Source organism: Drosophila obscura, unplaced genomic scaffold (genome assembly GCF_018151105.1).
Source record: "Drosophila obscura isolate BZ-5 IFL unplaced genomic scaffold, ASM1815110v1 contig_193, whole genome shotgun sequence".
NCBI lineage: Eukaryota > Metazoa > Arthropoda > Insecta > Diptera > Drosophilidae > Drosophila > Drosophila obscura.
In genome coordinates, this window is record NW_024542782.1 from 68,136 (window position 1) to 80,653 (window position 12,518).

The 12,518-nt window shown below is 38.0% G+C and overlaps 1 protein-coding gene across 1 annotated transcript in view; it reads right to left on the bottom strand.

Moving 5' to 3' along the window:
* LOC121403798 (heart- and neural crest derivatives-expressed protein 2-like) overlaps positions 1-7,889 on the bottom strand; it is a 52,808-nt gene extending 44,919 nt beyond the window's left edge. Inside the window, exon 1 of the mRNA XM_041593674.1 lies at positions 7,838-7,889. Within this exon, the coding sequence (XP_041449608.1) occupies positions 7,838-7,853 (16 nt within the window). The 5' untranslated portion in view covers positions 7,854-7,889. The remainder of the gene's footprint in view (positions 1-7,837) is intronic.
* Positions 7,890-12,518: the final 4,629 nt, after the last annotated feature.

The window sequence follows — 12,518 nt, forward strand, 5'->3', positions numbered from 1 at the left end:
CACTACCCGACACAATTTTTCATCATGGAAACAAACCAACTTTTTCTAAAAGATTTGGGGCTTAGAAATTGTTTGATGATATTTTTTTCTATGGCAGAACTTTTTTTAAAGAATTTTTATACCCGTACTCAAAAAGAGTTATGGGGTATATTAGATTTGTGGTAAAAGTGGATGTGTGTAACGCAGAGAAGGAAACGTTTCCGACCCCATAATGTATATATATTCTTGATCAGCATCAATAGCCGAGTCGATATAGCCATAACTGTCTGTCCGTCTGCCTGTCTGCCTGTCTGTATGTCTCTATGAGCGCCTAGATCTCAGATACTATAAGTGCTAAGGCAACCAAATTTGTTTTCCAGACTCATGTGATATCACACTGCTACAAATGTATTTCAAAATTTAGCCCACTTCCGCCCACACAAAGGACGAAAATCTGTGGCAGACACAATTTTAAAGACACGATAAAACGCAGTATCGTAGAGAATGTCCATATCTACCAGATTGCCGAATCTGAATCAGATCGGATCATAATTATAGCCAGAATGAAGAAATTGATTTTCAGTTGCTTCCCCTGCCTCCTTCAGCCAGAGACACGCAACTCATTTTCTTTCTCGCTCGCACACTCTGCTGCGTTCAGTGCGCGAGCAACCCCTAGCGGAGGAGATGTGGAATATAAATGGTACATCTATAATCTACATGTTAGATATAAAATATACATTGTAGATAGCAGATGTAGCAAAAAAATTTAAATGTAAATGTAATTCTAAAATTCTAAAAAAATAATAAGCTCAAAAATGTATATACTGACTGAGTACGGGTATAAGTAGTGTCGCGTTCCCAGAAGCGACTCACACGTTCCTTCTCGTGAAAAACTGGAATTTCATTTTTTATTCTTTTTCAGAGTTAGCGCTTCCTTTTTCACATAACTTAGTTATCTAACATCTGGTTGTAAAGAAATTTGACATTCTGATAAGCTAATTGATGCAGCTAGAAAGCGGTAAAATGTGATTTTCGGAGGGTTGGTTAAACAAATTTTAATGAGCAATTCCTTAAACGACGCCAAATTAATGAAAATTTAAAAACAATATTTGTTTTATAATCATGAAAATTAATAAAAATAATATATTATAATATCCATATAATTGTCCTTCATATAATGCTGCATTAATTGGATTCTATTTGTCTTCATTATTTAAAGTATATGCTTGTTTTTTTTGGTATGTTTCGACCCACCTCGAAAAAGATATCAATTTGATATCTTTTGTCAGCAAACACGAAGCAAACATTGCAATAGGAGAACAAAAAACCAAATGAAATATTTTAATATTGAAGACAAATAGAATCTAATTAATGCAGCATTATATAAAGGACAATTATATGGATATTATAATATAATATTTTTATTAATTTTCATAAATATAAAACATACATTGCTTTCTAACAGTTTGTCTTCACGGTGATCGGCACAGGTGGCGTCGCCATCTGCTGCTGCTGATAGTCAGACACATTACCTTGCCAATAAAATATTGGGGAGCCCAGCATATGCCTGGGGAAGAGCGGCCCCAGCCGAAGAAGTGCATTTTGTTAACTTTAAACAAAACCAATCAGCGGTCTGAGCAGTGTAACCGTTCGGAATGCAGTGCACACCTCTGGTCACACCACTGGTCGCTCGAAAAATATATGACATCTGTTTGCTAGCAAACAGTTTTTCGATCTGAGTACTAGGCTTTAGGCTGTGAACCAAAATGACTTTTTCTGATAGATTTCGGGATTTAAAAATTTTTGTAGTACTTTATTATTTTTTTATGGTGTCATTTTTTCTAAAGAATTTTTAAAATCTGGTATTTTTTTCTTGGTTTTTTTCAGACGTAGTGCTTTTATTTTTCACATAACTTAAGTATCTAATATCTGGTTGCATAGAACTTTGCAGTTCTGAAAATCTGACAAATGCATCTATAAATCGTACCCAGACAATTTGTATCTGCAGCTTAATGCCTGGAAGATATTAAGCTATCAAATTTCAACATTTTTTACGGTAATTTTTACCGACATTTTGACTTTAAAAACTCGGAAAAAGTCGAAAGAAAAATAGATTTTAAAAAATTCTTAAAAAAAAACTACAGCATAAAAAAAAAACCATAATTCGTTAAAAAAATTTAAACAATGTCTATAAGAAAGAGTTATTTTGGGCCAGAGCCTAATTGTAGTGTTGACTAGTGCTATTAGCAGCCACTACCGTGAAGATAACATGTTTTGAAGAGCATAGACATAGACAAAATCAACTTAATAGACAAAAAAAAATAAAAAGAATTTATAGCTATAGTTATACTTGTTATTGGTAGCTATTGCTCTGGCAAAGGAGGTTGTGACGACCAATGCCGCAAACATACACCTACACCGAGTCAAATCAGCGCACCAAGCCCAGTGTGACCCTAACGCAACCACACGGACACACTAAAAATACCTGCTGATCGCCCAACATTCAAATACACACGCCACATACGCCACATACATACGCCTGACACTGACGAAACCACAAACGGGCTGACGTTCGGCAATAAAAGGAGGATCGCTGGAGCGAATCGGGGCAGTCCAACTCGGATAGCCCTGGGTCTGACAACCCATTTTCTAAGCGGTCCTTTTGCCAAATATAGAATCCCTGCCTTTCCACTCGTTCTGCTCAATATCTTTACCCTTCCTCCAGAGTGTACTCAATCCTCTGAGTCTTCCCTCCAGAGTGTGTCCAAACCTCTGAAACCTAATCCTCTGAATCCGCTCGTTTCCGATCGTTCTCCTTGTAGTGTATCTACATTCACATTCTATTACGGTACCGGTACCGTCATCTACATTCTATTCTCCTTGGAGTGTGTCTAAACCTCCGCATAGATATTTCTGCTCGGAGTGTGTCTAAACATCCGCACCGTGATCCCCAATTACCAACTAACCAGCACGCAGAAAGCAGCCACGTGCGGCTGAGTAGCCAAGCCAGAAGGAAGACTTACTCAAAATGTTTGTTTAATATTCATAAAATTTAATGAAAATAATAAATTTTAGTATTCATATACATAATTGCTTTCATATATATGTAGCTGCCTTAATTAGATTCTGTTTGATTTCATTATTTAAATATTTTATTGGTTTTTTGTTCACCATTTTGAAATGTTTACGTTCGTGTTTGCTAGCGGCAAGTAAAATACAAACGAATACCAGCAATACTATCATGCTTTCCTCTTATCTATCGGCATTTTTTTTCCTTGAACTGAGTACTGCCCTCTGTACTCTAACGAACAGTTTGTGCCCCAAAAAAAATTCGTATCAGTTTCATACAAATTTGACGCTCAACAACACATTTGTGCGCTATAAAGAGGCTATCAGTTGACCTTATATTTTGTGTATGTTTTGCTTAACGTCCTGGTAATATTTTGCTTTCAAATGTAAAATACAAACATGCAAATAGTATGCATTACTTGATCAAATTAAAATTATCGAACCCTTTATATGCACATTAAATAACTAAATTGTTCCCGCAGGTTCATTTTACTTAGACATTCTATGGCTAGCAAACCGTCAAATGACAAACACTTAGTATGAGTTTTCTCTGACAGCCAAGCAGCTATCAAAGTACTAAGCGCAATATCGTCGAATTCAAAGACCGTATATGTCTGCCGCAGGTCCATAACTGCAAAACAATTAGACCTCTTCTTAATTTGGTACACCGGAAAAGGGACATCGATGGGAATGATGCCAGGCAATGCACCAGGCAATGCACTACCAGAACTCTCCTATCGGAGAGTGAGCACATTGCCCTTGGCGCCGTGCAGGCTTCTAATCCACGGCATCTTTGAGCCATGTGCAAACAGGCGATAGCAGCAAAACCTCGCAGTCACCAGAGCCATACGGGACACTGTCAATCCCCTACAATGATTTCTTCAGAAGTTGTCGGGACGAGGTAGAGGAGTTGTCAGTCTCCCACTTCTTCTGCAAGTGTCCGATCCTTGGAAGCCGTAGCCTCGTTTTTTGGTCCCCACATTTCGGATCTATCCAATTAAAATGTAATCAAGTTAAGTATGAAGTCACAGACAATGGCAAAAAACACTTTTTTCCAGTGTTGTCACTCAAGCTCTTTAATTGGGCGGAATGTAATTTCATCACAGGCAATCCGCTTGTGTTCCTTGCTTTTTGCCTTCCAGTCAAGATTGTACTTGAAGTCTTGTGGAGTACTAAAATTAGCAATTTTAATGTTTTCATTGAGCACAACCGTCAACGAATTTGTACGTATTTTTGAATCAGTCCGCCGTAAATATCCATTAATCGTAAATTTATTCTCGAAAAAGCGCTCGGGGTAGACATGGGTACTAGTGTTCGAGCTGCCCATGAATATCATACAATCGTGTAATAAAGAATAATAGAAATAACAGACAGTCAACGTATAAGAGCACCAGCTCGGTAAAGAGCACAAGCACTGTAACCAAAGCCAAAATGAGCCAAGCCCGGCAACAACATCAAGACGAGCGTCGGCCCTCGCAAGCAAAAAACAACGCGTACTTCTCTATACGCTCGCCAAAGGCAGCAGTACCAACAAAAACTGCATCACTGCAAGTGAACGAGGAGAGAGCACGCTCTCTTTCCCCTGCATTGCAAAGTGGTTCATGGAGTGCTCAGTGCCCATCCCCCGACTCGTACTGCCTAACCAGCGATTTGCTAACATCAACAACAACTAGTACAATGCCCTCGCTCAAAACTGTGTGTTCGACCACAACAACGACAACAACCACAACAACAACCACTGCAATTGCTCAGCGCCCGATACTGTCGACCCACTGCGACAAGTCCCACCTCTCCTAACCAATAAGTTCAAAATATGCTAACGGAGCGTTAATTCAGACTGGGCTCGATCGCTATGTGCAAATCAAAAGAAAATTGAGCCCACAAAATGTGAAGAACAACAATGCAGCTAAAATAACTAAAATAACCGAGAACACTGTACCACATAAGGCACTAGCAAACAATAGATTTGCAATACTTAGTGTTCCAAATGAAGATGAGATCGCCCAAGCACCCAAGGCCAACAAATTAAGACCGCCAACTATTTATGTTCGACAGGCAAATTGTGCTGAACTGGTAAAAAAAAATAACTGATACGAACAAAACTATCGATCAGTTGCGAAATACCTCGAAAATGAAAAAATGAATTACTACACCTACCAACTTAAAAGTAACATTGGATTACAAGTGGTTATCAAAGGAATCGAACAAACAGTCCTAATCAATGAGATAATAGTTGGACTTAAAGATAAGGGCGTCGAAGTAGAGGTGGAAAAACATCGATGCTACTATCGATGCATCGATGTTTTTAAAATTCTTATAAGCATCGATGTTTTTTGGCGAAACATGTTTTCTTTTTATGTTTTTGTCGTCTATGAAAGAAAAACCTAAAGAGAGAAGAAGATCAAGCTCAAATGGTTACATTTTTAGATGAATACAGACGGCATGATGCCATTTAAAGCTGTAGCCCAAAAATATTTGTGCGTCCCGGCAACATCTTACGGGGTAACGACATATCTCCGGGCGACAAATCTCCTGCCATTACTTTTTCTAGCAGGAGGTATGTCGCTAAATTCAGGGCGGAGATATGACGCCAAGCTCCGTGAGAAGATTTATATGTCGTTTCAAAATCTCCGTGCAGAGATATGTCGTTAGGGCCTGCTAGGAGATATGTCGCCCTGAGGTATGTCGCTATGCCCATCCTACGAGTCAGAGAGGATGTTCAGCAAGGGTGTGCAAATTATTTCCGATCGTCGTAGCCGCCTTAAGCCGTGGTAGACCAATTATTATTTCTCAACAAGAATCAAGACTTATTTTAAAATATAATCTGGAAAATGTACTTTTTTATATATTTTTGTGAATGGATTTCGGAACTCTTGATCTCAAATGAAATAAAACTGTTATTAAGTATAATTTTAATCATATGTTTTGCAGTTTACTATGTATTTTTGATATTTTTTTTATCTTGCAAAACATCGATGTCTCTACTTTGATGTCAAAATAGCTATGAACATAATAAATATAAATAAAATTCCCCAGCCAATGTTCAAGGTAGAACTCAGGATCAACACAAACGAAATGGACCCGTCCAAAGCACAAATTGCAAGGAATATGGACACACGAAAACTTATTGCGCTCTACGGGCAGTCTGCGTTGACTGTTGACTACTTAATGTTGAGCCATGATAAAATAGGACCTTATGCTTACTGAAACGAGGTGTTACTCTATTTCTCCTGTTTTCTTTCCGAAATATTAAGTTACCTACTGGTCTGGGGGACAAAACCAACTTCTTCTTAAAGATTTGGGGCTTTTTCAAGGTCAAAGTTTTTGAAAAAACTTTCCCACAAAAATCATAATTTTGGCATTTGAAAGCTTAATATTTCATAGACGGTAAGCTAAAACCACAAAAAGCTTGGGTCCAATTTTTAGCTGCATTAATTAGCTTTTCAGAATGGCAAAGTTCTTTTCAACCAAATGTAAGATACTTAAGTTATGTTAAAGAAAGAAGCGCTACCTCTAAAAAAAAGCTTAGAACAAAATTTCAGTTTTTAAAAAGTAAAAAAAAAGTTCTAACGTAGAAAAAAAACATTATAATCAAACAATTATAAAGCACCAAGTCTAACAGAAAAAGTGTGTATGGTTCCTTGAGGAAAAATCTTGTCGGGTATTGTAATTAGACCCCTCCTTCTGTGCCGCTCGAGCTCTCTCAGTTTCCGCATTACCTCAGATGCGAGTTCAGAAACCCGAGACCAGCAGCTGGTATCAACTGGCAGGTTAAGCTAGAGTACATCACATTCCATAGGGTTCGGCCCCAGGACACAGCCTGAGAGGAACGGCCCATATGACTAGGTGCTCCACGGTGCCGCTATTGGTGTTGTACAGAAGCATCCGATCTCTAAATTAGTCCTTGATGATAACCACCAGATAGTCTGGGATACCCAGCTGGGAACTGAGGATGACGTCCCACCTCGATGAGTTGCACTCCAAAAAGCCAATTAATTAGGTTGGTTAAAATAAAACAATGGAAATATAAATGTTATAGCCTATTCCCACAGGTGACCATCCAACCTCCACTTTGGGATGGTCCGTTAGGTTATGCAGGCACAAAAACTCTGAATTTAGATAGTTTTTGGACATGTAAATCCTGAGGATTCTATGGCGCTATGCTTTTCCAAAAAATTTGCGGCTCGGCAGCTCATGTAGTCCTTCCGTAACACTTCCAAATGATTAACCAACAGAAAAGCAAGATTCTTCATTCTAAAACTTTCCTAAAAAAAACGCCTCGTTGTTTTCCGGCACAACCGTATCCCAAAATGTCCCAAACTGCTTTTTAAAAACCATAACGTATATAGTTTTACTTAAAACCTTAGTTGGATTTAGTAGAAGCAGTCAAAACTACAACAAACTTCAGTGTTTTTAACACAGATATCTATTCTTATATCTCCTCTCTGCCGATGTTAGCCTCATTATCATCATCCATGGCCAGAAACATGATTAGCATGTGTGCTTTATAATATTTTATTAGATCTAAGTCCCAATATATCGTCCCTATCGAATCTTTTCTTTCAAAACATCGATAAACATCGAGGTACCTAAGCATCTATAGCTTTTCCGGCTTATCCTTTACTGTTCGGATTGCGTCCATTGTCGAACTTGTTTTCCGAAAGAGACAAGTCTATAATATAATTGCATTTTCGAGCGCTACCCCCATTTTTGATCATGCAGATTACTATAAGAAGAGGGATCTTCTGGAGGTCGGGCATACGGCTGCAATTTCCAGGATTTTGCTCACCCTTATGTCGTTCCATCTGATGTGGCGGTACAGTGTTCGAGACGGGCTGACGGGCTTTGTCGGCAGTGGGGAAGAAGCATTCACAATTTTTTTCATTCTGGCGGGGTCAGCCGCAGTGAAAGGCTTCACCGCGTTTAGGCGAGGTTTAGGCGAGGCTCACGAGGTCGTTCTCCGCGGAGTCGCAAACTCTAGGAAACAATTCCGCTACGTACTTTCCCAGGCAATGTCGTTTTCTGGGGTCTTGGCAGAAACATTAACTTCTGGATCTTTCTGGAACGCAAATGCATTCACTGCGAGCGTCGGAAATCTCTGTGCTACACTAGAAGACCAGCTCAACGTCCTTTCCCTGAATGCCGTTGTTAAAGCGCAGATGAGATTTTCTGCGCAGTTCTATGCTCAGCTCCAAAAGGAAATGGAGCTCTCCGACTATGAGCGTGATTTTCTGCGCGGTTCTATGCTCAGCTCCAAAAGGAAATGGAGCTCTCCGACTATGAGCGTGACTATTGGCGAATTGAGGTTATGGTAGCCACAACTTGCATCTACGCGATTGGCGAGTGCGCGTTCGTCATTTGGAAGCATGAATTTAATGTGCGGATAAACTTCAGAATCAGGTTTGAATCTAGATTCGTGCCGATTAGCAACTCGCTCAATGGTGCTGGTGGTGTCTCATTTTCAAGTAGTTGCACTCATCCTGATGCGCAACTCATGCCATCTTATTCATGGTGGAATTATGACCCGTCGCGCTTGTCTCCGTTTAAATTGTCTATGTTATCTCGTTAATTTCGTAGCTGTAGTGATTAAGATTCAAGCAACACGCGACATGTTCACAGGCTAATTTTAATTTTCTTGTTGGTTTCGTTTGCCTGCTGTTTCTGTTCTACTCTTTCGCATGTTTTTTGCTTTATTCGTTCGATGGCCCAATGGCATTCTTCACTGTAACACACATACAAATTGACCAAATTCCTGTTCTTACTGATGCAAATCGGTATGCAAACCTTTCACAGAGGTTGTGCTTCTATTTTTCACATAACTTAAGTATCTTATATCTGGTACCATAGAACTTTGCAGTTCTGAAAAGGTGTTTTTTGGTACCTGAACGTGTTCCTTTGGCATTTGACCAGCAACGGTATTTCTCAGGTAAAATTAGTTTTGAGTCGTTTTGGTCAAACGGCTGCAAGTTGACCGTTTATCCATAGATTTTAATGAACAATACCTTAAACGACGCTTAATTAATGCGTCTATCTAAAACTAACAATGTTTGCCAAGAATTATTTTTGTTTTTTCGACTTTTCCCGAGTTTTTAAAGTCAAAATTTCTGGAAAAAATACCGCAAAAAAAATTATGAAATTTGAATTTGAAAGCTTAATATCTTCCAGGCGTTATGCTGCAGATACAAAATGTATGGGTGGGATTTATAGCTGTATTTGTCAGAACTGCAAAGTTCTATGCTACGAGATATAAGATACTTAAGTTATGTAAAAAATAAAAGCACTGCCTCTGAAAAAAAACATTAAAAAAATACCAGATTTTAAAAAATTCTTTAAAAAACGAGAAGGAACGTGTGAGTTGCTTCTGGGGACGGGACTCTACTTATACCCGTACTCAGTCAGTATATACATTTTTGAGCTTATGATTTTACAGAATTTTAAAATTAAAAAAAAAAATTTTACATTTAAAATTTTTTTTGCTAGATCTGTTATCTACATGTACATCTACAATGTATATTTTACATCTAACATATAGATTATAGATGTACCAGTCATATTCTACATCTCCTCCGCTAGGGGTTGTTCGCGCACTGATCGCGGCAGAGTGTGCGAGCGAGAAAGAGAATGAGTCTCTGCCAGGGGGAGGCGGAGAAAGCAACTGAAAATGAATTGCTTCATTCTGGCTATAATTATGTTCCGATCTAATTCAGATTCGGCAATCTGGTAGATATGGTCATTCTCTAGGATACTGGGTTTTTAGTTTTATCGTATCTTTAAAATTGTGCCTGCCACAGATTTTCGTTTTTTGTGGTGGCGGAAGGGGCGAGTCGAAATTTTGATATACACTTGTAGCAGTGTGATGTCACATGAGTCTGGAAACTAAAATTTGGTTACCCTAACTCTTATAGTCTCTGAGATCCAGGCGCTCATCGAGACGGACGGACGGACGGACGGACAGACGGACATGGCTATATCGACTCGGCTATTGATGCTGATCAAGAATATATATACTTTATGGGGTCGGAAACGTTTCCTTCTCTGCGTTACACACATCCACTTTTACCACAAATCTAATATACCCCTTAAATCTTTTTTGAGTACGGGTATAAAAACCATAATTCGATTCGGATATTGTTCATATAAAAATACTTAATTCCGTTTCAAAAATGGAGGGTGGTGGTAGGAAGGTGAAAAATAGTTAATAGCATGTTCGGATACCTAACAAACATACAAAAAGCATTTCATAGAAATGTTTCATCGACAAATACCGGAACACGATATTTCCATACATTAGAAATAATATACGCAAGTGCTGGAATTTGTATCGTATTCTCACTCTCACTAACAGAGACAGCTGGGTCTTTTGGTATCTCTACACTTAAAAGGGACGAATTGATTTGTTGTTTTATGTTTAGAGGGGGTATCTCTCTTCAATCTCTCTTATTTTACTCCCATTTTCGATAAGTGAGAAAAAAAGGGAATCTTTTACAGATGGTTATATTATATCATTAATTCTTGCAATTGGGTTATCCTTTCTCCACCTATAGACATATTTTATTAGATGTACAATTTTTTTCACTTTTTACGCTACGGCTTTTTATTCTTCTACATCTTACACGCTTCTCATACCAACCCCAGCTGCTTTATCACGATCTCCTCATTTGTTCATTCTTCTGGCTTTAATGATATTGATCTGATCCAGATTTAGCAGTCTTCAATCCCACAGACTTTAGGCTTTTGTGGGGGCATGGCAAAATTTTTAAACAAACTTGAATCAGTGTGAAGTCACAGGAGTCTGCCCATAGCTGATCTACTGATTTAGCTCCTTTAGTCTCTGAGATATAGGCGACAAAAATGACGGACGAACAGACAGGCGTAGCTTTATCGAATGGACTTTTGACGCTGATCAAGAATATACATAATCATTGGGTTTAGAAATGCTGCATTCTAATATATCCCTAAACTTTTCAACATAGCTTCAGCGTAGAATTTTTTGGTGAAAGGTACCACAAATAATATATATTAATTCAACCAGCATTATTTCTATAAACGCGTATTTTTTCATTTGTACTAGTGAAGTAAACCATCAAATCGATTGTGAAAAGTATGTAGAAGAACATCCTGCATTTTTTTGGTCAAATTAAACGTTTGCTTATAGTTTACATTTTACATCCAAAACAGCAGATCCGTTGTATACTGTGCTGTAGTAAATTGATTTTTGGCCGACACAGTTGGAATATTTTGACATTTTTTTAGATAAAATTAAATTCAGTTCGAGTGAGATGTATTTTACTTTAGCTTTTATTGGGTTGGGTTTGTTGCGGTTGAAACTAATCAGAAAACTTGTCTGCTGGCTAAAAGGCAACTGAGAAGAATACAAAATATTTTCTGTGCATGCGAATTGGTGGAAGCTAGAACTTTAACAAGAGTATTTGTATATATCCACCCCCAAAATCAACCAATGGCAGGCGTTGTTATACTCTATTGCCTCATTGCCTAAGACCAATAGCATGTTTTACAAGTGAAGTATGTAAATTGAAATATACACAAAACATACATAATATGAGTGTACGTAGACGTATGTATATATATGTATATATACACTTATAAGAAAGAGCGCGATATACCTACCGACTATAAGATACCCGCTTTTCAGATTTTTAGTCTATCTAACTAATAAAATGAAAAAGGTTAAATAAAATGAAAGTATATTAAAATATAAAAGTATATTACAAATTATAATTTAATATCTCGCTAAATTAAAGAAAACCCAACAACAACAAAACTTTCGATTTCTTTTAGTTTAAATTATTATTCTTAGATATCATTTTCACATTTTTTAATTTTAATATTAATTAATCTGTCTGGTTATTTATTAAGTCTTAATCCCAAATTTAGTTTCAGGCAGTCATACAGATAGGCAGGACATATCGACTAGGCTATTGACACAATATACCTCTTTACTTAAGGAGTACCGTGTATAAGATTCTGGCTCGTTTTGAGTGGTCTGGCATGACTACTTTTGCAGTCTGACTGAAATAAAGTGGCTTTTGATTTATAATCAAGTATTCTGTGCACTCGCAGTATCTCGCAGTATAGATAAAATAATGTAGCCGTTTGGGCTGCAGCTTAGTTCGAAGTAAGCGAGCGATTGAGGTTTCGTTTAATATTGAGAGGGGTGGAATTCTGACAGCTGGCGATTATGTTAGCTCAATTTAATGGCTAATGTTCTGCTATGTTTTGAGAGCGGTATCGACAGGTGCTTAGAGCAGTTATTTCCTTGATAAACAGATAAACCCGATTTTAAAAGGCCACGTATTGATGATGACCCAAACCATCAGACTTGTTCGGCTCAAAAAAGAAACCTTTGGAAGCCGACAACAATGAATGAGTCTCGCAATGGGACCATTAGATAAACACTTACTGTCACACCGTGGGACCTTCGGCCATTTCAGCTTGCTAAATTAATAACT